The sequence below is a fragment of the Tachysurus vachellii genome, chromosome 25 (assembly GCF_030014155.1).
Source record: "Tachysurus vachellii isolate PV-2020 chromosome 25, HZAU_Pvac_v1, whole genome shotgun sequence".
In the NCBI taxonomy this organism is placed as follows: domain Eukaryota; kingdom Metazoa; phylum Chordata; class Actinopteri; order Siluriformes; family Bagridae; genus Tachysurus; species Tachysurus vachellii.
In genome coordinates this window covers 4,233,312-4,260,552 of record NC_083484.1, presented here as the reverse complement: position 1 = coordinate 4,260,552, position 27,241 = coordinate 4,233,312, and the positions used below count along the sequence as shown (strand labels likewise).

At 38.5% G+C, this 27,241-nt stretch overlaps 1 protein-coding gene across 1 annotated transcript in view; it reads right to left on the bottom strand.

The window, feature by feature from the left end:
* The window catches only part of LOC132840451 (contactin-associated protein-like 2), a 116,830-nt gene that overhangs the window by 24,715 nt on the left and 64,874 nt on the right, over window positions 1–27,241 (bottom strand). The window contains exons 9-13 of the mRNA XM_060862109.1: window positions 24,100–24,249; window positions 18,223–18,385; window positions 13,728–13,834; window positions 12,487–12,606; window positions 11,413–11,613 (exon numbers count right to left, since the gene is read on the bottom strand). Of these exons, the coding sequence (XP_060718092.1) occupies window positions 11,413–11,613; window positions 12,487–12,606; window positions 13,728–13,834; window positions 18,223–18,385; window positions 24,100–24,249 (741 nt within the window). The remainder of the gene's footprint in view (window positions 1–11,412; window positions 11,614–12,486; window positions 12,607–13,727; window positions 13,835–18,222; window positions 18,386–24,099; window positions 24,250–27,241) is intronic.

Here is a 27,241-nt window from a genome sequence, read left to right as displayed (position 1 = left end):
AATAGCAACTCTCCTCTAGTCTTATGAGACATCAATTTAAAATCAGTTATTCGAGATGTTGTTTCCTTGCATGCTAACAGGTGCTAGTCAGATTATAGACTCACTCATCTATTATCTCTAGCTCTGTTTTTTTATTCTGATTTCTGTATATACCATATTGTCCATAACCTCGTATGTCCAAATTTTGTCAATTTTATATTTTTTCACATATCGATGCTATTGGTCAGTCCCCACGTGGGTCTGTTATTTTTACAAGTTATTAACTAATCTAAAGTCTTGAAAATAGCTTGAGCACAAATCTCATAACTCCATTGGACACTTCAACTGTCCACCTCTTCCTCACTCCGCGGGAGAGCTTCGCGGCATATTTCTCCTCAAGAAGAGTCGCAACGAATCAACACGTCTTCTGAGGTAAATGTCTTCAAAACACTGGGCTCAAAGAAAAAAAAATCTTGACCCCCGCTAGTTCTGGTGCTCATCTGAGGACAGGAATTTAGCGCAAGACAATCCACTGCAACGCGGACTAAACCCTGTGCACTGCAGATAAGGTACGGCGTTTTTTTAATTTCCTGAAAAATAACGGTTTTGGAGATACGAGGATTCCGCTCGACAGCGACGATATATTGTAGAACCACATATATTGTCAGGACACATAAATATAAAAACAAAAATTCTGATGGTGATGGAAGTAAAGACAAATACGTTGAGTGGTGGTGTGCGTCTGTGATCCTACAGCATGCAACACAATACATTTGGCATGCCATGATAAAAAAGAATGGTATTATGAACATAGTATGGCATCCTGGGCATGCAGCATAGTTTAACTCCTGTTTCCTTCACTGTGTTTCTGTTGGACAGAAATTCTGTACTTGCGCTGCTTTCTTAACATCTTTCAGCCTTTTATTTCTTTTCTTTTCATTCTTGTGCCAGTGGGCTGATGTTTGGCTAATTGACAGCTGTGGATTCCACTTCAAAACACTGATTACAGGTGGCAGATAGACATAACAAATAGGTTATGTCTGGTGCTGGGGGAAAGAGGGCGTGTAAGTCTGTGTCTAAACTAAATGAGAACGAGAAAGTCGTACTACAGTACATGTGCCAACATTTAGTAGGTCAGTGACAGGGGGACCTGAGGCTACCTTGTTTGTGAGAATCCTGTGCTGTGACCCTGCTTACAAAGACAAAAACACCAGAGATATTTGATAGGACATGTGGTCTGGCTGAAACTATGCCACATTTCCGTCGCTGTTTAGATAATCGATAATATGCAGCACTGTGAGTTTGTCTGATATCTAAATAAGAAATAAAACACAACAAGCTGAACAGACCTGTTTTACTCCTCTTACTCCACAGCAAATTGTCAATGCTTACAACGAACATCCTGTGGTTCTTTTGTCCATTTACATGTATGTACATTTATGTATTTAATGGAATGGAATGCAACAAATATCAAGTTACATCATGTTACCCATCCACCCATCCATTCTTCTATTTAACTGGTTCCAAGTCATGGGGCAGCAATTTAAGCAGAGATGCCGAGACCTCCCTCTCCCTGCCCACCACCACCAGCTCCTCCATTTGGAAACTCAGGTACTCGCAAGACAGAAGAAAGATATAATCTCTGCACATACAGTACTCTTCCCCCAGGGTCTTCTGCATGAAACCCCTTCCTAGTGAAGTGTCCAGGAGACATCCTAACCAGATCCCTGGACCACTTCGACTGGTAGCAACAAGCAAAGAGCAACAACTCTACTTCAATCTTCCCCTGAATGTCCAAGCTCCTCACCCATTCCTCTTAACTTCTGCCTCTTGTTTCATTATTTCATGCTGTAACTGAATTAACTTACATTTGAGTTACATTTAGGTATCATGTTCTACCTTGCCATTAGGGGCACTAAACTATTGTTAGATAGCTCTTTAATCAGGTAGGGAGTTGTGAAGAAGTTGTTTGGTTGTTTGGGAGCGGAAGCAATGGCTGTCTCAGGTTAGCATGCACTTTCCCTGTGTCAAACTATAGACTTTTTATGTTTCGTAGACTTTTACGATCAGAAAAGGGATCCTATAGTCAACGTGGCTGATGGAGTCTGTGAGTGTTTAGCATGTTAGGCTTACTGTACATGCACTCGTAGAAGTTTTGTAGATATCACTGTGTTGGGTTGCTATTATTTTTTTGGGCTGTTATCGACACCAATATTTCTTTCTTTTTTTTTTTTTAATCTTTATTTGGTGCATTGTAAATACTCCATATAAACTACATATAAAGTTTATGAATTTGTTTTGGATTTTAACAGTTTATGAGTATTGTCTCTTATTTATACCAAGGTATTAAGCATATTAAAGAACTTTCTTGGATTCCCCTTTTAGATATATGAGTCAAGCCTGAATCAGGGTAGTTGTTATAATGTTCTTACTTTGTTAAAGTAACAAATCAACCTCTATTTTTTGTCTTGAGCTATAAGCTGGACAAATAACTAAAAAGTCCCATAGTGCATTTCCGTTTAAAGACATTTCCCCTAGTGGAAACTTGGTTTCTTTTTTCTTTCATATGCTTGAACTTCTCCGGGGGACATCTATATATTTTTCATTGCTATATATCTGCACTGATTAGCATAAATTACAGGTTCTTCCACCGTACAAGTCACTGTGCACTTCCAAAAAGTTCATCAACAACATCTCACCAATCAGCAGGTCATAACACATCACTACAAAGCTCTTTAACAAATGGCTTTTTGGATTTCTCTTTTTTTAGAGATATATAATCTACATAGAACCTACATATATAAGCTATAAACCTACCACTGGACCTACATTCAGATTTCAATATTTCTATATTGGCTTGTTTTTGTTTGAGACACAAATAAAATTTAACTAAACTTCACTGAAACTTTAGAGCTCCAGATAATATCCAGATGAACAGCACTGGCAATTTTGCAAATATTATTTTGCCAAATAGGAAAGACCTGCATCAAATGAAATGAACTGTTGCCAAATGATCCGTTCCCCCTGTGCGATTTGAGCATATGTGAGGCGGTAATAATCTCGAACTCTTGCTGCTTTCATATTGTGATGCATGTTTTAAACAGTTTAGAGTAAAGTGTGTTCTCGGTGGGAGTTCGGTTCGTTCGATGGTGACAGACGGAGCATTTTCAGTCCTTCAGGAGAGAGATGTGAGCTTGAATAAATGTTCATTTTGCACTCGGTCTGAGCCTCTCAATACACAGATGGCATTACTGTCAGAGAGATTAACATGGACGGTTTTTCTGGCCGTCAATGGTGCAGGGTGCAACGCCTCTGTGACTTCACAGTGGAAAATAGGTTTTTGAAATGCGGCGCACTTACACTGAGAGCTAAACACTTACCAGGGGCAGAGATGACATGAAACGGGATCCATGACCTAGTGTGGTTGCTGATGCTTGCTTGTCATTACTGCAACATGCTCTGATGTGCAACAGCTTTCATCACAGCGACACAAAATTTGTCTGATCTTGTCTTGTCTTTTTTTTTCTGAAAACCTTGAAGTTATCCCAAATGTTCAGCACTGAGGGAGCTCATGAACTTCTCAACAGGCCATTGACGCATTTACTTTGTTCTACATTTCTCAATAGGCCTAATCTTTGATATTTCAATCTTAATCAACCTCTTTCTCTAAAGCTAACAGTACTGAATCTCTTAGTCACCCTATAAAAGCTATTAGACTCCACTGCTGCAAGAACCTTTTTACCCTGAAAATAAGGTATGACATATTTTCTTTTGTAAACTGTACAGATTCCATGGGTAAAGATTTGAACACTGAAAAAAGTCCTCCATCCGCCCATACATTCACCCTCATGGTCACAGTTAGCCTGGATTCTATCACAAAGGACTCGGGACCATCCATCTATGCAATTCATCTATATATCCGTCTAATCCATCCATCCGTCTAATCCATCCATCCATCCATCCATCCATCTAATCTATCCATCCATCCATCCATCCATCCATCCACCCGCCCTCAGGGTCACAGGGAGCTTGGATTCTATCACAAAGGACATGGTACACAAGGTGGGGGCACCCTGAACATCCATCCATCTATCCGTCTTATCTATGCATCAGTTCATCCATCTATCCATACATCCATCCATACACACATCCATCCATCCACCCTCAGAGTGACAGGGAGCCTGTATTCTATCACAAAGGACTTGCGACACAAGGTCAACCCTGAACATCCATTTATCCATTCATCCATCCATGCATCCATCCATCTATCTTATCTATCCACCCATCCATCCATCCATCCATCCATCCATCCATACATCCGTCTTATCTATCTATTTTGCCAACAAAAGCACTAGTGGAATATGATTTAGTATGTATTAAATACAGAAGGAATTGTGGGGCAACAATTATGACGCAGCAAATAATAACATAAAAACTACGCCTATCTTTTTGCCTTTTTTTATACTAACAGTATTTATAGCCTATATTCTAATCTGCTAATCAGAAGTTCCACCCATTAGGCAGCCATTCAGTATTTAATAACAATATAGTCAGATTACTGAGTCGGAGGTGGATGCAAGTGCAGATAAAGATTTAATTAGTGCAAGACACAAACATGAGCTCCTGAAAGATAAAAAGAACATGCCAAACTGGCAAACGAATGTAAAAAATGATATGAACATGTGAACACAACAAAGCGCTAGACAAAGAGAGCTACATATTAAGTCTAATACTCATTAGGCACTGACATAGCTCAGGTGCTTATGGGTAGTCAGCTGGAGTTACTTGTTTTAATATTATGCTAAGCTAACAGACTATTTAAAAAAATTAAGCAAACACCACACACCTTCATCTACATTTCTAACCTAATCTACAGCATTCATGGTAAAAGGTATACCTACTCTCAGGTAACAACAAAAAAGGAGGTTATTTTAACTCTACTTAAGATAATGAAGAACAAAGGATGCACGTAAGGTTTGTTTTTAATCAATTCATGCAGGCATTGTGATGTTTATTGTGACATATTAAGTATATAGTATTTGTATAATGCAGTCATATTTTGTGCAGACAATAAGCTTGGAAATATAAAAAGGCTGAAATCAGTTTTTGAGATGAGTAAATATTCAGTACTGAAACTCTGAAACTCGGTGTTCAAAGAAAATAAACTTCCCCACTCATAATTACGACTTTGTGGTGCCGTTAATGTCTGTTTAGCTCGGAAATATAACCTTTCAGTCGGAATGTGAACACATAAGACATCTGTAGGCAGACTGGCAGTTTTTACTTTTGCATTTGTTAAACTAGACACAAGATTTGATAGATGTAATTCTGGTGAAAGTTAGACGTATAGACTATCTATATATGGAGCGAAGAAAAATCTGGAAAAAAATAAATGTCTGATCTTGGACAAAATATCATTTCATTTTAGCTTTTCCTTCAGATTCCAGTCCCAGTGTCATCTGACAACTTTTCCAAAATCACTAAAAAAAACTATGCTAAGTAGTTTTGTGTGTTTTAACAGACCACAAAGACCTGACAAAGCTCTGAAAAAATAAAGTTGTAATGCCAGCAAAGTGCTGGTGCAGTGCGAGGCATTTTTTTAGTGCCATAAACACACTGTACATTGTTGTATCGTACCTTCAGCAAAAATCATTCTATCGTCCTGCTGAATTTTATCTTCTTTGTGTGCAAAATGGTAATGAAATAATCCAAGCAGTGACTATGTTGTTCCTAAGACAACAGGAGTATAGCAGCATTTCAGCCACCACAGACCAATATCTACTGTACGACAATAGGAAAATGTATCTGGTGGCAACAAGACAAAAAAATTCTGGCTGAAACACAACCCAATACAATGTGTAATAAACATGGTGTGATGAAAGGCTTGAGCAATGGAAGGAGTTTAGATTGCAAGAAGTGTGCAACAGAAGAGCAACCACAAGGATATGGCTTCACGGCTTCAGAGCTTAGAAAGGACAGATAATTGTCTGGTTTCAGTTCAATTAAATAAGAAAAAAAGAAAAAAAAATGGCTGGTTACATCAACCAGGATGTTTCACAATGATTTTATTCAATATTCGATGAAAAGCGGAACATTAACCCAAACAAAACTGGAAATCCAAAATAACAGGCAGCTAAAAGAAAACAAGTGCAGGTTTTGCAGGACTGAGTTTCTAATGCAACGGATGACAAAGCAAGTGGTAGCACTCATTACGCTACACACTCAAGTTACAAATCAGTCAGACTACAAATGGTGCAGTAATACAAGTACTGCAAGATAGAGTTACTCTAACAAGACCAACAGAGGGAAAAAATATGGCCTTGTTTGGGAATTATTCTTAGTTCAAAGCTCCAAGCACACACAAACGAAGCTGACTGTGTTGATAATAAAGCAGCTTTTGTTGCTGATAATGAACAGGCTTCTGAATGCCCAACTGAAGCTACAGCTACAATCAGCTAGCACAATTAACCCCACATGTGTTGTAGACATTGTCTCGACATCAGGAATGGACAAAACCTCCCCACTGTCAAGCATGACATTAACCTGCACAAGGTTCAGGTGTCAAAACTTTCTTTTAGCCAATTATGGGATTTTGGTATCAGAACCACAACTAGGATGCAATTTTGTATTTAAAAACAGAAGGAATTTTGATATAGCAAGGTGGTGCAGTGGGTAGTGGTGACATCTCCCAGCTTCAGGGTGATGGATTGTGTGGGATTTTGTGTCCGTGTGGGTTTCCTCTGGGTTCACCAGTTCCCTCATATCTTCTCAAATCATCCCATTATGTAAACTGTTAACTCTATATTGCCCCTGGGTGTAAATGAGTGTGGGTTAGGGTTGAATGTGTGTGTATGATGCCCTGTAATTGACTACACTGAATGAACATTAGAGGATGGGTGAATGGATGGACAAGGAACAACACAGAAAATATAAAACACAAGCCATCAATAAGTAACTGCTGATTCAAGTTCATAAATTCACAAAATCCCGTTTAACCACTGAATCTGGGCCTTGTCTTGTCTACATTTTTAAAAGCCATGAAACGAAAATAGCCCACTTGCTGTAAAAAAAACCACTAGGCTTTTCAAAGGATTCAAATCAGTTAACATGCAGATATTTGGAGACTGTAAAAGTACATTATGAACAGAAAAATTGAGAGCTGTAATTAGCCAGAATTGCAAGGAGCAAAGCTGAGTCTGACTTTTATGTAAATGAATACAACGTGCAAAGTGACTCACTGAGTGACTCAGCTGTTTAGACATCAAGGAGAAGTTCATTCCACCCCCTGCAGATCAGTACAGTGAAAAATCTTGATGCAGGTCTTCCTTGTATTTTAAGGGATCATGGGTCAAGTGCAGCCATATTTGTAGCTTGAAGAAGAAGACATGGTAAAGAGCAGGGTTTATTAAGTGCATTTAGCTAGGTGGGGGCTACAGGAAGCCAGTGGAAGGAACCGAGCAATGGTGTGATTGAGGTGATGGGGAGGTCGAAAACAAGTAATGCGCCACATACTGGTTAAGATGTAGGAGCATGATGGCATTCACCAGAAGACAGGCCAGGACTAGATTGCAGTACCCGAACTTCCCAAGATGCTAAGTGACAGAACAAATCTCAGAATAGCCTCGATGGAGAGAGCCAGCCAGACACGACCAAGTCATCAAAGTAATATCAGGAAAGAATGATAGTATTCGTGCTTTGATCAATGGCCCAGTTTTAACCTTAGCTCTTGATGTGGCAATGTAACACCAGGAAAATATATTTACATGAAAGGAACAAGTTTGGATTAATAACAACAATAACTAGAAGCAAATGTTTAAGAGTAATAGACAAGAAATGCAAAGTGAAAGTCATACTTAGGGTTAGGTTTAGAAAGCAAGGGTAGCTTAAGGGTACAATGCTATGCAATGAAACCTACGAATACTGTATTCACATGTCAGCTAAAACTAAACCATCTTCATTTGCATAACCCTTGCAGATATCATTTCATTGGTATGCTGTCGACTTAAGGCCCAGCAACGATGCACACCCTAGCGGAGGACATAGTCCTTGCTGCAGAACCAGAAGTCCAAGAGGAGGAGATTGATCAGCAAGTCTAAGCAAAAACCTGACACCTAACCCTAACCAACACTGTACAGTACAACAGGAAACACACTAATTTGTCTCCACCTCCTGGACTACAGGACAACTCTGCCCACAAGGTGATAGATTAGGTCTGAATTCTTTGTTCTATGGTCACCAATGGGTTTTTTCAGCAGAGCCCAGAAAGTCCTGAATATGGCAGTAGGGAAACCAAGCACATAAACAGTGTCAAATATGTAATACACAAAAAATATTTTTGTCTCTTTTTTGGTCATTAACTTTGTGTCAGAGACAAAATCTGGAACAAGATAACAATGAAAACCTTTTTGTTAAAGAATTAATCTGTCAGTCAATTATTGTTTCAAATTATATAGTGCTAGTTCTGATTGAACTAGTTTCTTAGCAAGACCAGTAAACTGGGACACACACATCCTTGCACATAACCTCTACAGTACATATTTTTGGACTCACACACACACACACATACACACAAAAAAAATAATACAAGGACATAATTCACATTAAAAGTTCAAGGATAAATGTGTTGCACTTCTGGGAATCTTTTTCTTCTGATTTAACTAAAGTTACAAGCACCAGGCAGCACAGGAGAAAACCATATTTACTGAACAGATTCTCCTTCGGAGTCTCCAGAACACACAGTGAGAGATCAGCTCACTAAAACAAACAGCACAGATTTAATATTCGCTAGGTTACACCTGGATCGTATGAAATAGCGAGCAATATTTCACCTAGATAATACGATATAGGGAGTAATATCTGGGTAGGGTAATTAGATGCTTTCTGCTGTGATAATTGCACATGGTTCTATATTGGTCTCAAATGCAAATATATGAGGGCAAAACTCTCATAAGTTTCTCCTCTGACTTCTGGAATTCTAGCAAGCGGCAACTGTTGAGCTTTAAATATAGATGAATCAAATAGTCTAGTAATCTAACAGTAAGATAATTTTGTGTTAATGCCAATAACCTGTGTTACTTAGATGCTGTTTTTTCCTACCATTAATTCTGCCCAAGTAACAACTCCCAAAGCTAACAGTAGCTTTATCTGCACAGTGACTTCTTGTTGTCACGTTTATAAAATATTAGAATCCTTCTTTTTTTTATCTGATGCAAATTGAAGATTAACCTTTACATTGTGCATTTACAGGTGAATGATTTTCTCTCAGTGGTTAAGGGGTAGGTAATGCAAATCGTGTTGAATAAAATAATAACCGTGCAGTTATCTGCCTGTGAGGCCATGGGCCATTTTGAGTGCTGGTAATTATTTCTGAACCCATAAAAGACGATCTGCATTTTAATACAGCTGTCATTTCTGTTGGAGGCCATACTGCACCAATTGCTATGACGACAGAGACACAGACACTGTTCATTCTTGCTTTTCTCTCACCCACCTACACTGCAGTGCAGTAACGTTAACATGAGATGAATCAGAACGACTTAATCGTTCATTCGTTCATTCATGTCCTTCCTGGGACTTCTATCCCAGATCCATTGTGCGATACAATCCCTCAAGCAGGTCAAGGGTTTTCCCTGAGCTTCTTGTCCAGTGGGGTGTACGTGCTACAGACATAGAAGGAGCTTACCACAGGGTATCCTTTTCAGATCCCCAAATTGGCTCTCCTGGATTGTCGATCTCTTCATGCCACCTCAGCAACCCTATACAGACCTCAATCCTCTACGAGCGATTCATAACATTTTTCATCTTCTAACAATTTCATGAGTCCAAATGTTAGATGGATAGAGATTAAAACTCCATTGTTTACTCATTACTCAATGGGGTGCTACAGTTTGGTTCAGGGGCGTAGCCATCATTTAAAAAGTGGGGGGACGAAATGTCTAGTGTTATCTGTTTTTTTTTTCAGTTAACCCTTGTGTAAATGACAGGTTTTATTTTTAATCATGATTTTTTTAATCATGCTTTATATGCGTTATGATTATATATGATAAAACAGAAAGAAAGAAAGAAATAGAACAGCTTGCCACTGGGACAGTACCCTTAAAAGGACATCTTTGTACCTTATTTACATTTTTTACTTTACCCATCATCCTTTGCACCCCGTCATCCACCTGTCTGCTCACCCGGACTCTATTTATACTCATCACCACTGTCTTCACTCATTGTCGGTTATCGTCTTTACTACGTTGTATGTATGTGTGATTTACCTGCTCCTTATTATTAAAATGACATCTTTAATGTCACTATTCGTCGTCCTCGTCTCTGTCGTGTACGTACAGTGACACATACTTGATATTATGTAGAATTGGCAGAGTTAAACATGCTGTAAAATCTCAGTTCAACATTATCTTTATTCTTATAAGGGTTGAAGGGTTTAACACACTTGTTAAAACAAAAGACGTTATAAAAGAGTTTATATAACGTTTGTCAATGCAGCTATTTTTCCTTATAATCCTTTAAATTAAAACTTGCTAATTATTCAACAAGAGCAACAGGCAGAGTTACTAAACATTGTGCAACACAATTCGGACATGTCCCCCGCGTCCCCCACGTAATCTACGCCCCTGGTTTGGTTAGAGGATTCGAGGTGGTTCAGTCATGGCTAAGAAGAGCTAAAGAAAAAGCTCAAACTACTTGCAATCGTGAATCTGTCTCTATACTTGTACTTGTTCTTGACATAAAATCACTCCATGTCTAATAGTGTGTTTAAGTGTTTGGACTAGTAATTCTTTCACGTGTCTTGTCTTACTCACCTGTTTGTTATTGGGTTTATTATTATGTGTATTTATTTCCTCCACGTATTTAGGTTTTCTGTTATTGTGTATTTATTTTTGTGTCTTTGTTAAAAAAATCTGTTTTCATTTTGTATTCCTGCATTTGGGTCTGCATTTATCCATGCGTTATCTGACAATAGGGATGTAGACACCTGATTTATCACCACAGATCCATACAAAAATGGATGAATTAACCTCTAATGTCTATTCAAAGATATTCTAATGCATGTAAATGATTATTTTTATTTTGAAATAAAACATGGTTAAATATTACCCATATGACTTCACTATGGAAACTGAAAAGTTAATCCTGCAACAGTTTATCTGGGATCAAGCAAATTCTGGTATCTAGATCAATTACTCCATTATAATTTGAATTCTAGCTGAACTTTCCAAACTACAGTGGCGATGAAAGGAAACAGAACTGTAAAACCTGAGCAATTTTCCAATTCAAGGATAGAATAGAAGACTGAGGTCAATATGATTCCGCGCATATTAACCACCAGTCAGCCAGTACAGACTTCCCAAACAGAAACTCTTTTTTTTTTTTAAATACTTCAGACTTTGGACTAGTATTTGACAGAACTATAACTCTTACTCATACCTGGAGTGTTGAGTAGGCGTGATGAGCGGCAGGTGTAGGTGATGTGTTGCTCGCAGTGCTCGGCGACGTCTGTGATGGCGCTGATCTGTTCCACGGTGGCGCTGTAGTTCAGCTGCAGCACGGTGCGTTTTTCCCTGCTCGAACCTGATACGGCTGTCTGAGGAGGCAGGTTGTTCAATACCGTCGTCCACACCTTATCCTCTGGAATAACATGCAATACAAGCGTCAAAGGACTGTAACATGACTGAAACGTTTTTAGAAATTCTCAAAAAAGTTGGAACGATATTAAAAACTCAATGTCTTGATCTTCAGTAAGCATTTTTATCCTTGCGTGAGCAGGGTTGGCATAATAGACACACTCATTTACACTTACTTTATTACCATACACAGTATGGCATGTAATGAAATGTTTTATACACCACACACTGATTGATTTATTTTATGTTCCATATTTTTACGGAATAAACACCTGCTGTGCTACAGAGACAAGTTTCCTCAGAAACTAATGTAAAGTCAACTGTTTGTTGTGTTAAAGGATGACACATTAAAAAACGATTGAACATTTATGTTGTTATTTATTTCTTTTCTTCTAGCTAAGGAGCACATAGTCTTTCATTAGCAAGTATAGCAACTGTGGCTTTGATCAAGTCCTGAGTTCCAGTCAAAACGTCTTATTTTACCAGTCAAAACATCTTATAATACTTGCACGTGCAAGTACTAAATCACCTAGGAGCTTTATGTTATAGACAAATAATGTGTGTGTGATGTTTCCAACTCACCAATGAATTTTACCACAGATTCAATTATTTTAATTTATTACATAAAAAAACGCTTTTTCTTTTTGTGATTTATCCACTTCTAGTTACATTTAATGTAGTATAATGCTTGCAAACTGTTTGATTTGTAATGTTGTAATGTTGTACAATGCCTGTGCTGTATCTTTACATTAAAAGAAAAAATAAGAAAAAAACGTGAGACAAATTAGTTCATTTATTTGCTGTTTGGTAAATCTTTAGTTTTAAATTGTTTGACACTGGACAATTGCTGTATGCTTTTAGATTATTTGGGACGTACCCGTCATTTTGCAAATGACTCTGAAGGGCCCTAGAGGTCCGCTGCCATCAGGATCGACCCAGTAGACATCTGAAGATTTCCCTATGTGTTTATAAGCCTCACATGACTGCTCATAGACAGCTACAAGAGAGCAAGAAGTTCAGATGATGGTTAAAAAAATAATGAAAATACAGTTTAACACTTTCTGACAAGAATCAGAACATAATGTGACTAGACACAGGCAAATCATCCAGCCATCCATTCATCTACCCATCCAGCCATCCTTTCACCCAGCCATCCATTGATTCATCCAGCCATTTGCCCATCCATCCATCCGCCCATCCATCCACCCATTCATCCATCCATCAACCCATATATCCATCCATTCATCCATCAATCCTTTCATCCATTCACCCAGCCATCCATACATCCAGTCACCCATCCATCCATTCATATATTCATCCAGCCATCCACCCATCCATCCATAATCAATCCATCCACCCACAGGGAGTCTATCAATAAAGACTCGGGACACAAGGTAGGGTGCACACTTGAGGGAGAGCCAATCATCACAGAGCACAAACACACACACACACACACATACACACACACTTTGTACTATTCTGTACAATGTCTAGAGATTCCACTCTGTGTTTTTAAAATACTCAAACCAGTACTGCCGTTAAAAATCATTACAAAGTCACTGCATACACAATTTTTCCCACTCTGGTGTTCTGAATATAAGATATATAAGAATATAATCTAAAGCTGCCAGACAATTATTTCATTAGATAATCTCATGAAGAAGCAGGGGTACATAAGTGAAATTTAAAGATTCCCCCAGTGAGGATCTTTTCCAAGTGGGAGATGATAAAAAGAAAAATCATCAAGTCGCTCTGATTACATGTGAAATGTTTGCTCTTAAGTGTGTGTGCTTAAGGGGTAATGTACAGACGCGATGTTTCATGTAGATCCAGAATCAATAAAAAAAGTGGTGCTTTTGCACCCGTCTGGGCTACGAAGGTCATGCCTTCTCAAACATCAATAAAGCTAATAGAGGAACTAGAGAGAATCTGAAGCCTCCTGCTCCACGTTATCTACAGCAAACAGAAGCAGTTAGAAAAGTAACTTTGTAAGCTCAGTTTAAACAAATCCATTAAAGCTCATCTGTTCTTCCTGATTCTAAAAAAAAAAAAAAAAAAAAGTCTTTTATCCAAGACAAAGTTTGGTTCAGGGAATCGAGCTCCAGGAGATCAACGTACATGTGTGACAGGTGGCTCCGGTGTATCCAGTGCCGTCACATGAGCAGCTGAAACTGTCCCAGGTCTGAGAACACCTTCCTCCATGCTCACAGAGATTAGGCAAACATCTGAAAAACATGACAGAGGATCATTAGAGCAGAGAATAAGAGGATGAATTCAGGGTCACATCAAACACAACTGCAGCTTGGTCCTCTTGCTCAGTGTCACGTCACTTCACCAGCCTCTATCCAGCTCTTATAGGAGCTTACTTTGCTTCTTAAAAAAAAACATCAATAAAGCCTTGGTTGAATAACCTGAAAGAAGTATTCATGCTTGGTCTACACTTATTAAGACCTGGTTCTTATGTTCAGAGCACTCCTTTAAGCTTGGAATCCTTTCATAACAGTATTCTTTATGAAAAATCTGCTTTATATGAACACAAAGAGACCAGAGACAGCTATGACTAGCTACTGTATGACCAATGAACATGTTATATCTTATGTCTACTAGACATTATAGATAGACCTGTAGTTGAGGATGGCTTCTGGTTTATATTGACTTATACAATCGTTTCTAAGGCTACAACAGGTACAAGTCGAATAAATAAGATTAAGATCAGATTAAATCAAGTTTCCCTGTACAAGGAAATTCTTTCTTTGCTGTCCACAGTGAATGCCAAGACACGTACAGTATAATGCACACGTACATACACACAAAGAAAATAAATAGAAATAAAGACTACAAATAAATAAATCTGTAATAGCTAATATCTATTTTTATAATGTAAAGTTACTGTTTTGGATTCTAATGCACGTTTATACTGTAAAAGTAACTTATTTTATGAAACTATAAATAGGCAAAAGTGTGATGTGCGATAATATCTTATATCTTTATAGATTGGAAAATAAGTAACTTCACATCATCCAGGCTTTGGTTATTTTCCAATAACTGTAAACACTCTAACGTTTTATTTCTTATATGTGCACCATAACATAGTCATACTAACATCCTAGCTGTAAATCTCTGTGTGTGAGTGAGTGTGTTTGTGTGTGTGTCTGTGTGTATGTTTGGGTGTGTGTGTGTGTGGGGAGGGTGTGTGTGTGTGTGTGTGTGTGTGTATGTCTTTTGTGTATGTGTGGGTGTGCGTGTGTGTGGGGGGGTATTTGTGGCTGTGTGTGTGTCTTTTGTGTATGTGTGGGTGTGCGTGTGTGTGTGGGGGGGTATTTGTGGGTGTGGGTGTCTGTGTGTGTGTGTGTGTAGGTGTGCATGTGTGTGGGGGGTATTTGTGGCTGTGTGTGTCTTTTGTGTATGTGTGGGTGTGTGTGGGGGGGTATTTGTGGGTGTGGGTGTCTGTGTGTGTGTGTGTGTGGGTGTGCATGTGTGTGTGTGGGGGGGGGATTTGTGGCTGTGTGTGTGTCTTTTGTGTATGTGTGGGTGTGCGTGTGTGTGGGGGTATTTGTGTGTGTGTGTGTGTGTGTGTGTGTCTGTGTGTGTGTGTATGTGTGGATGTGTGTGTGTGGGGGTATTTGTGTGTGTTTGTGTGTGTGTAGTGCAGTGCTGTCTGTTGAATTATATATTATGGACAATTAAAGCATAATGTTTGGTTTAAAATTTTCAGTTTTTCAGTTTCATTTTTTTTTTTAAAATTGACAGTAACTTAACACAAGAAACTTACAAGACACCGATTTGTATCCTGTGCTGCTAGAAAATTAACATTATGTACTGAGATAAAATAAAAAAATAAAAAAACACAGGAAGTAAACACAGCCTGCAGGTTCTGCGTTTTTAACCGATGTGCCGAACTAACATTGACATCTTAACTGATGAAGAAAAACACAAAATCAATGACGCAGTAATGAGCGTCTGAGTCCCGGGAACGATTTCAAACCACAGCCGATCGAGTGGCAGATAAACGCAGAGAGGACGCTTGATATCGTCTCACACTGCGACGTGTGAACGCTCGTCGATAAAGTCAGCTTTTAGACTACTTTAGACAGAAATCAGGAGTAAGTACTATTCAAACTTAGACATCTTAAATGTAAGAGCTGAGCCAGGATTGGTTAATTCCTCTTCATTTGCTTCTCTTTTTCAACCCATCCCGAGGCATCCAGAGATTGTACTGTACCAGCTCCAGTTGTGTTCCGCTTCATGAAGATATTTAAAGGGAAGATGCTAACTCTATGTGGTCTTTAAGGACAACAACCTCCTAATCAATACACAATTGTCAGACTGTATATGGCACATTATTCATAATAACACTCTCTGGTGTTTATAATCATTTATAATCACACCCGCAGTTTCACCCAAATGAGGATGGGGTTCCCTTTTGATTCTGGTTCCTTTCAAGAACATCTAAGGGAGTTTTTCCTCACCGTAGTCACCTTAGTCACCTCAAGCTTGATCATTGTGGATAAATACGAACATTATTGTGTTCTGTAAAGCTGCTTTGGGACAATATCTACTGTTAAAATCTCTGTACAAGTAAAACTGAATTGAATTGAATTGATTCAGTTCACTTTATTTGAACAAAGCTGTTCATCTTCATATGTAATATGTAAAAAGCCCTAAATCAGACCAAGCCCCAGTGTCTGGCAGATAACTTCATGTTGTTTACCAGAATAAATTAACTAGCACTTCATCATGTCATTCTCCTTAACTCTGGCTCATGTAGTTTTCTTGTTGCAGGTTTTGTGTGTTGATTCATGTCATTAATGAAGTGGTGTGTTAAACAATGTGTTACCTTGTTACCACGCCGTGTTATCGCGAAAGACTCGAAGCACATGTTAAACATCAAAGGCATAAAACCCACGAATAATCAGTCAATATGAGTGTAATGACCAGAGAGCTGGTGCTTTGTTAAACTGAATAAACCTTAAAAACACATTATAAAAACTTACATACATACAAAAATAAATAAACCGCATTATGATTTACATTGGGCGACATGGTGGCTTAGTGGTTAGCACGTTCGCCTCACACCTCCAGGGTTGGGGGTCCGATTCCCACCTCCGCCTTGTGTGTGTGGAGTTTGCATGTTCTCCCCGTGCCTCGGGGGTTTCCTCCGGGTACTCCGGTTTCCCCCCCCGGTCCAAAGACATGCATGGTAGGTTGATTGGCATCTCTGGAAAAATTGTCCGTAGTGTGTGATTGTGTGAGTGAATGAGAGTGTGTGTGTGCCCTGTGATGGGTTGGCACTCCATCCAGGTTGTATCCTGCCTTGATGCCCGATGACGCCTGAGATAGGCACAGGCTCCCCGTGACCCGAGGTAGTTTGGATAAGCGGTAGAAGATGAATGAATGAATGAATGATTTACATTTAGATTTATGGTGTTTGGCAGACGTTCTTATCCAGCGTGACTTCCAGAAGTGCTTTTGAAGTCTCTTTCAGTCAACACGTCGATTCACTGGTTCACTTTTTTTTAATCTTCACAGATTAGAAATACCGTCAGTCTAAAATTAATACTGGGAGGAAATATAGCAAGAATATCACACAGAACGTGTGTTGTGTTGTGAATCTTGCTAGTGACTGTTCAGACTTGAAGCTAATGACTGTTCAGCTCTACTTGAAGTTCATTCGAAAGTGGGATATGTGAAGAAAAGACTTTCAGTGTGCCGTAGTGCATACATGTGACAAATAAAGGCTTCTTCTTCTTCTAAAAAGGTTCATCATGTGCTTCAACGTGATCAGAGTTCAAAGAAATTACGTAGGACGTAGAATTTTCCAAACGTATGCGCTGTCTGTGAGGAGCACCACAGTCATCTCTTGAGGTATTGCATCAATAGAATTTGCCAAACCCTTATTTCTTTAGTGTTTATTGCTTATTGGATTTTGCAATGCTACCTGATTGGATCACTTCTCCTCTGTGTAACTGGACAGCCAGGTGACAAATTAAGTCATAATTTGGGTCCAATTGTCCCTCAGAGAGCAAACACATTGAAAATCAATACTTTACAAAGTTCTACTAATGAATCGCATTTCTGTCGTGAGCGCTGTATCGCAATGCAAATCCCAAGTTGGTACTTGGTACTTCAATGGTACTTCAAGCTCCAGCCCCACCAAACTGCCACTGTTGGGTAAATGAGCAAGACCCTTAACCCTTTCTGCTCCAGGGCAGCTGTTCATGGGCATCAAGAATTTACACAAATAAACCAAATGAAAAGTTTACACATGCTTGTTCCTAACACTGTGTGTTGAATGATCAATAACTAACAGTCTCTTGTGATACTTGGTCATGAGTTCCTCAGCACCATTTTTATATTTAATCTATTTTTAAACAGATGCTATATGATTTTTAAACTCCATCCAGCAACTGATGGACTAAAAAATAAGTGTTAAAAAAAATAAACACTGATGATGATTGAAGGCAGCACAATACATTAATAGCCAGGGGGTGTAAACTTTTGAACAGGATAAGTAGTGCTAATGGAAATTCCATAAGTTAATATTTGAATCCTAGCAAAAAAAAATATTAAATGACCTGTACAGAGTATAAGAGGTTAGCGTAAGTGTTCAAACCTGTCCATGATTGCACACGTATCCAAGCTGACGTTCTCAAATGCTCCCAGCATGCCCTGCTCCACGGCCGCAAGGTCGGCTAGCTGATCGTCCACGTGGATGAGCTGCATGCAACCCTGAAACGAGCGCTGCGATGGAGACGCCTGAGTCTGCAGGAAATAACCTGGGTGCAGATCAAAAACAATCAGGTGTCTTCAAAACATCTGTTTCACCAGACCACATGTGGAATTCTTATCCCTTCTGAGATATGAACAATAAATTACAAACTAGTTTCAAACAAATCTTTCCCTAATTTATTAGTCATCTGAAAACGAAACTGTACTGGAGTGAACATGATGGAACGAAGTCTGGATGAATCCATCAAGCTGCTCAATAAATAAATCCCACAATCCCAAAACAAGGTAAGACTTTCTGACACTAAAACTGTTTCTGGTCTGAGACATTATGTGTTTGACTTGTGGAAATGGAGGAGAAGAAGAAGAAGAAGAAGAAGAAGAAGAAGAAGAAGAAGAAGAAGAAGAAGAAGAAGCATGAGGAAGAGGGAAAAGAAGAAGATGGAGAAGAAGAAGAAGAAGAAGAAGAAGAAGAAGAAGAAGAAGAAGGAGGGGAAGATGGAGGGGGAGGAAAAGAAGAAGAAGAAGAAGAAGAAGAAGAAGAAGAAGAAGAAGAAGAAGGATAAGAAGGGTGAGGAAGAGGGAAAAGAAGAAGAAGAAGAAGAAGAAGAAGAAGAAGAAGAAGAAGAAGGGGGAAGAAAAGAAGAAGAAGAAGAAGAAGAAGAAGAAGAAGATGGAGGGGGAGGAAAAGAAGAAGAAGAAGAAGAAGAAGAAGAAGAAGAAGAGGAGAAGAAGAAGAAGAAGAAGAAGAAGAAGAAGAAGAAGAAGAAGAAGAAGAAGAAGAAGAAGGGGAAGAGAAGAAGAAGAAGGATAAGAAGGATAAGGAAGAGGAAAAAGAAGAAGAAGAAGAAGAAGAAGAAGAAGAAGAAGAAGAAGAAGAAGAAGAGAAGAAGAAGAAGGATAAGAAGGGTGAGGAAGAGGGAAAAGAAGAAGAAGAAGAAGAAGAAGAAGAAGAAGAAGGGTGAGGAAGAGGGAAAAGAAGAAGAAGAAGAAGAAGAAGGGGGAAGAAAAGAAGAAGAAGAAGAAGAAGAAGAAGAAGAAGAAGAAGAAGAAGAAGAAGAAGATGGAGAGGGAGGAAAAGAAGAAGAAGAAGAAGAAGAAGAAGAAGAAGAAGAAGAAGAAGAAGAAGAAGAAGAAGAAGAAGAACAAAAACAACAACAACAACAACAACAACAACCACAGAATGAGAGACAGAAGATGCTGATAGTAAAACACATGATAAATAAAGACATATGAGCTGAAGCCTGGAGTAAGGAGAGCAGTACACTGTAGCATGTAAACCACTGTCAGGATAAACACTGTTAGTGTATACTTTATGTCAGAGGAAGTCTGGCAATAAGAACAGACCGGAGCAGGAAGAAGATCATCTTGTTAGCTGTGCCTGGATGACTAGTTTAGTGCAGCCTCACTTGTCACAAAGCTGCAGTGTTGTAATTAAGTGACGAGACGTGTCAATACCACAGCGTAGAGTAAGACGTATCATCAGCACTGGTTTGAATGTGACTCGGTAACCAATCAATTATGTGAACTGAAATGCACATGGATTAGTGAGCATCCTTATATACTGTACATATTATACACAAGCTCAGGATCTCTCACATAATATTAACCTTTTATCCCAAGCCAGACTTTGTGCAAGCGCTCTATTTGTAAACGATTTACAAACGCATTTCCGGTTTGATAAATGAGCCTCGTTGATGTTTGTCCTTGGTTCCTCGATCCAGAACAGTGTAACGTGTGAGTATAATCTGCACATAATAACGCAGAACGCCTTTTTCACGCTCGGATGTGTCCCGCTGTTTATAGAGGATATTTAGCATTAAAATGTGCTGAGCAGCTCCCCATCTTGGGCTGCGTGACCTTGCGAAACTGGCGCTAAAGCCACATATCACCTAGCGTGACACCAAAAACAAAAATCAAGGATATAACCGTGAACGTTTAAGTGTTAGTATGTTCTCGAACCAAGTCATCGGAAAGTGATGAGAATTCTAATCAGGTGTATATAAAAGCCAGCGATGCAGCTTTATCTGTCACTAACACCTGTTTCTGTTCTCACACGGCGAAGTAATCAGGAGCATACTGATAAGGACAGCGTCCAAACCACAGGGACACCAGACAAGACAACTGCAGTGTATTATAATATGCTATTTTTATTCTTTACCCGGCCAACAAACTTGATGATGAAATTTAGCAGAAAAAAACAAACTGTCACACCGGAGAGAAGAGACAGGAAATAACCTGGTGTGGTGGCATGGTGTGAAAAATACAAACCGTGCCAGAATAAATACAATGGGTATTAAATGACAGAGCTATATGTCATCAAACAGATATGAGCTACGAGACATAACAAAGCACTTTTTATTGTGCACTGATTTGTGACGATGTGTTTGCTGTCATTGCAGCGCTGATAGGACAGAGCTTTAGATTTGACGGATTAAATCTAGTCAGGGTCTCTGAATTCATCTCAGCATGAACAGGCCTGATTATGCTACAACTAGTGATTTTTCTTTGCTAGGACATCCTTGCTAATATTAAACATAGATGTATGCATGCTGACTACACTGGATTTCTGTGCTGAGTGACATTAAAAGGTAAATTACATGTATTCAGAACTGGGTTAAGCACAAGCAGGAGCTGAGAGCTCTGGGATCTCTGTACAGGTTAGGCAAATAACGTTTAAGATTTGAACAGTGATTCTTTACCCAACATCTCTTTAAAAATAAACTATTATTATTATTATTATTATTATTATTATTATTATTATTATTATTATTAGTAGTAGTAGTAGTAGTAGTAGTAGTAATAGTAGTATCAATAATAATAGTAATATATTGCTGATATTGCTAAATACATAAATAAATGTATTAATTGGGGGGCACGGTGGCTTAGTGGTTAGCACGGTCACCTCACACCTCCAGGGTTCGGGGTTCGATTCCCGCCTCCACCTTGTGTGTGTGGAGTTTGCATGTTCTCCCCGTGCCTCGGGGGTTTCCTCCGGGTACTCCGGTTTCCTCCCCCGGTCCAAAGACATGCATGGTAGGTTGATTGGCATCTCTGGAAAATTGTCCCTAGTGTGTGATTGCGTGAGTGAATGAGTGTGTGTGTGTTCCCTGCGATGGGTTGGCACTCCGCCCAGGGTGTATCCTGCCTTGATGCCCAATGACGCCTGAGATAGGCACAGGCTCCCCGTGACCCGAGGTAGCTCGGATAAACGGTAGAAAATGAATGAATGAATGTATTAATTACTTAATAAAAAATAAATAAATAAATAAATAAATAAATACATTATTACTAGTAGTAGTATTAATATTATTTAATAAAGTTATTTATTAACAAACAAACAAACAAACAAACAAACAAATAAATAAATAAATATGGACAAACAATGGCATGAATAAGCATATAAAAATAAGCATGTTAGTATATGGATGAAAATAAGCATTAAAATAGACATCTAATAGAATATATTCTATATATTATTAATATAATATGTAATATATTATTACTATATCACTGCAAGAACAGTCCTGTTTATTGATACTTATGTCATAGTTAAATAATTGCTTATTTGTTTTAACTGAATTTTGGAGGTTAATAAAGTAGTACTTGTTTCTGTGCACTAAATGAAACGTAGACACAAGATGCTAAATTATAATTCTGTTCTTCATTCTGCTCGTCGATCACACACAAAATTTGCACAGTTTAGGTATTAATAAATTGGCAGTTTCACTTACCACATTGTTACACTCACTTTAGACTGCTCTGCTAAGTCAATTTCCTGTCTGCGCTTTAATAAACTCTATAAATAATGTGTCTAATTATTAAATAGAGTGATTGGAAATGTAGTGATTTTGCACAGAGATGAAATGGAGTAGCCGTTCAGAGATGAAATGGAGTTTCATATTTCTTACGGAACAGACAACCCTGTTATGTTTATCTTATTTGATTAGATCTAAATTCCCTTATAGGACACATGGAGCTTTTTACATTTTCAGGAAAATAAGAAAGAATCAGCTGTAAACAAATTAGAGAGCAGATAAATCAGGCTGGAGTTAAAAAAAAAACAGAAAGGGAAGGAGGATTATCAATTGATCATTATGTCAGGAGTGTGTAGAGCAGAAGGCAATGAGGTATTTTACAGGCTGCCTTGTGCAAATGTGTGATCAGTGTATAAATGTACAATAAATGAGGCTGATAAAAACATTTAGCTGTACGTGGAAGCCAACGTTTGACTGAAAGATAATCTGACTGATCAATTGCCTCATAAACTCCTAGAAATCTAAACTTTTATAATGAGTTTTATACAATATCTACTTATACACATAGATAATAGTCTATTTAAATTGTCTCTGGCATCGTTTAATTTTCGAAGTCATATAACCAGCTTTTTTTTTTCTCCCACGCTAATCCAGAACTGCCTTTATTCACCTCCAGAATCTCACAGCAAACACTTTTTAGATCCTGATAAGTCAGATAAAGATCCTAATTCTCTTAATCAGGCTAAATCTTCTATCTACCCCTTAGTAATGAATGTCTTCAGTGGTAATGGCATTAAATCCATCACTAAGACTGTAGCTTATAAAATATGGGGTAGTAGTAGTATTAGTAGTAGTAGTATTAGTAGTAGTATTAGTAGTAGTAGTATTAGTAGTAGTAGTAGTAGCAATAGTATTGTGCTTTTTATGTCCATAGCATCCGTTAGAACAAAAGTATGCATGAAAATCCATAACACACTACTGAGGGCCACAAACTAGGGCTATTGCACAATGAGTTTTCATGAAAAAAAAAAAAGAAATAAATAAATAAATAATCCACCGGGGGCACGGTGGCTTAGTGGTTAGCACGTTCGCCTCACACCTCGGGTCGGGGTTCGATTCCCGCCTCTGCCTTGTGTGTGTGGAGTTTGCATGTTCTCCCCGTGCCTCGGGGGTTTCCTCCGGGTACTCCGGTTTCCTCCCCAGGTCCAAAGACATGCATGATGGTAGGTTGATTGGCATCTCTGGAAAATTGTCCCTAGCGTGTGAGTGAATGAGTGTGTGTGTGCCCTGCGATGGGTTGGCACTCCGTCCAGGGTGTATCCTGCCTCGATGCCCAATGACGCCTGAGATAGGCACAGGCTCCCCACCACCGCAAACAAAATTAATTAATAATAAATAAATAAATAAATAATTAACAGATAAACGAACAAAGAAACAAACAAACAAACAAACAAACTAATAAATAAATAAATAGGAAAAGTGAAAAAACATTACTAAAATAAACAAACTAATTCTAAAACGCACACACATACAAAAACAAATAAATCAGGCAACAAACAAAGCAATGCAATGAAACAAGGACTTGAAAAGAAACCAAAACAAACACAAGCCATCAGAACTACAACACAAAGACTAAAACCATGTCCTGATATTGACTCTTACTCTTAGCTAAGAATTGCTCCAAGAAGATTTTACACCTTATAATCAAGTCAAGATGAACACCTCATCATTCCAGCATTAAGTGGATCTCTTTACAATTTTAGAGGCTTTATTCCAGACCAAGTTTTTATTTAGTGAATTAAACAAATCAGCTTTTTTTTTTTCAGCTTGTGAATTTTTTTTACAAATCAGCTTCAAACATCATAGAAAGCGGTCACTGATTTCTCGATCTCGTCCCTTTCCACACACTTCGTGTTGTTTAATGTGTTAAAGCAGTGCAAATTACTAGCACCTTTAGATGTTGCAGCTCGTTAGCAAGAACAAGTCTCGCTTACTTCATCACCCACCTCCGAAGTGGTACGTTCCTCCAGTGGTGATCTGAAAGGGTGTGTTGGTCTTCACAGCGGAGGCTTCATCTCCGTCTACAGACAGCATGGCAAAGTAGTCTTTGGCCACGAAGCGAACATCGTGCCATTCTCCATCGTTCAGACCCGACCCTGTAATGATAAGAATAACAAGAATGATGTGAGAAAAGCTGAAATTTATGCAAATATGAAGCGACTTGGTGCAGCGACCAACACCAATTGGAGTGTTGTAACTAATCGCTAATCCGAATTCTGTATCCTGTTACAACAGCAATGCTTAAATTACTCTTTTTTTTTTCAGATAGCTGTCATTTCTCCACATACTGTATCTCCCCACTTGTAAAACTGCACTCTTTATAATAAATAGAATTAGAGATTTAGAGATTCATTTTATTCATATTATTCAAGTATAATGCTTTATTAAGTGGAGCTTTACGAGAGAAAAGACGCTGGGCTCAGACTCATAACTCTGTCAGGCAGGTCGGTGGGTTGATGAGCAGCAAATTACAAGATGCTTTTTGAATCTCAATCACGAGTGAAAGGGTGCTGAAAGGATTTAGAGCTCATCTGATGGTTCTAAGTGCTAAAACGTGATCCTTTTTCATAAATGTTATTTACACCTCAGCTACTGGAAAATAATTACAACCAATGTGGGATTTTTTTTCTATTATTAAAAAAATATATTATTTTTTATTAAGGTTTAAAAAATGGTGACAGAACATTAATTTACTAAAGCTCCTCTGTGATTTTGCCACTTTCACCTAGCAAAAGATCTTCGGTTTTGCTCTCTCTCTCTCTCTCTCTCTCTCTCTCTCTCTCTCTCTCTCTCTCTCTCTCTCTCTCTCTCTCTCTCTCTCCTTCCTCTTCTCTCTACCCTTCTCTCTCTCTCTCTCTCTCTCCTTCCTCTTCTCTCTACCCTTCTCTCTCTCTCTCTCTCTCTCTCTCTCTCTCTCTCTCTCTCTCTCTCTCTCCCCTTCCTCTTCTCTCTACCCTTCTCTCTCTCTCCTTCCTCCTCTCTCTCTCTCTCTCTCTCTCTCTCTCTCTCTCTCTCTCTCTCTCTCCTCTCTACCCTTCTCTCTCTCTCCCTCCTCTCTCTCTCTCTCTCTCTCTCTCTCTCTCTCTCTCTCTCTCTCTGTTTCAGTTTCCCTCCTTCCTCTTCTCTCTACCCTTCTCTCTCTCTCCTTCCTCCTCTCTCTACCCTTCTCTCTCTCTCTCTCTCTCTCTCTCTCTCTCTCTCTCTCTCTCTCTCTCTCTCTCTCTCTGTTTCAGTTTCTCTCCTTCCTCTTCTCTCTACCCTTCTCTCTCTCTCTCTCTCTCTCTCTCTCTCTCTCTCTCTCTCTCTCTCTCTCTCTCTCTCTCTCTCTCTCTACACGACACAGTCCAGTTCACAACACCTGGCACACTATTAAGGTTGAGAAATGTGTCTGATGTAGTTTGTGATACACTGTATTCAGTCTCTCCATGCAACCATCCATTCATCCATCCATCCATCCATTCATCTCACATTTAACTGTATGATTTGTGTCCCATTTAGCTGGACACAGTCTTTGGAGTCTGCTCACTGCTAGCCCATTATACAGAAAACTAATGATAATATGCAGACTTGGAGCAAACAGCATAATGTTTATGAGACTGCAGTGTGATCTGCTCATGATTTGTAATTGTACAGGCTGAACATATAAAAAATAAAATAAAATAAACATTTTTAATATTGCACTCCATATTGTAATTGCATTCGGTAAAATGAAGAATCGCGGCAAGTGTTCGTCATGCAATCCATTCAGCCATGGATTTAAAAAATAATAATGATAATAAATAAAGAAAGAAAGAAAGAAAGAAAGAAATTTAGGATCACAGTCCAACACACCACACAGTTCTGCCTGGAGATTCCTTCCAAAAATAAACGTGTTTTCCTTTCTCATAGAAAGCGGCTCAATTTCAAAGATTACAGACCTTCCTGTTCTGTGGTGTCTGTTTTCAATACAGAATTTTTTTTAACATGTCTCACTGTACAGTGGAGGTTAATATGAAGCTCCTATGAAAGTAAACACACAGGGCTTTAAAGAATTTGTAGTTATTCATAAGTATTTCTGTTTTTAACCTAGACTACTAGGGGCGAAATCTTCATTCAAATGTTCTAACAAAAACTAAAATAGTTTGTTTTCTAAACAAATTAAAGGCAAATAAAAGCTAAATAAAGTTTTTTTTTTTCACTCAAAAAAATTGTATTCATAAATTCATTCTTAAATTAATTCCGCTGTTAAAATGGAAATTGACTTATGGGACATAAACAAGACATAAAAAAAATAGTATAAACAAGCAGCTAATTTTCTGCTCACAAGTTTGAGTTTTAGTAGTTGAAGATAAACACCTTCAAACTTTAGATGCTTATGAACAAACACACGGGGCGATCCAGAAAGCAGAAATTATGGCTTTTATATTGTGAAAATAGAAATATTTGTGTGGGGAAAAAACTACTGTTAGAGCTGTTGACCAATCAGAATCAAGAATTTAACAGCACACTTAAATTAAGAATTGCGTTTCAAGACTTCAAGTGAACAATATATAAGAAAATACAAATGAAAAAAAAATCAAGGGTATAAAACAAAAATAAAAGAAAAGTGTATTTCCCATTACATTTCTTTTCTCAAAACAAATGGCCTTTTCAAAAATTCATGATTTGTCTGATAGTAATTCACTACATAGATTTTTGGGAAGCAAAACAAGTGAATCAGGAACCATCGGTTGGAAAAAAAACCCTATTGAAATTCATTCTATCCAGATCTAGACAAACCTTCCTTTGTAAACCGCTCTACTCCACAAGCACATACTGTAGCCGAGCCACTACAGTATAAAGCTGCCGTTAAAGGCTCTGCTGAGGCCACGAGCACAATAAAAATACAATTCAATTTGTGGTTCCATTTCCTTTCGCACACTGAACAGAAATGCAAGCATGATGCATAGTGTAAAGTCGTGTTAAAAGAACACAAAGAAACACTGAGCTTCTGGGTAATGATGCAACTGGTGACACACACACCACAAAGGCAGGAATTGAGATACATACATAATTTCATATAGCACAAACCTCAGCACTGGAAAATGTTACATTATATTCTTGGCAGCT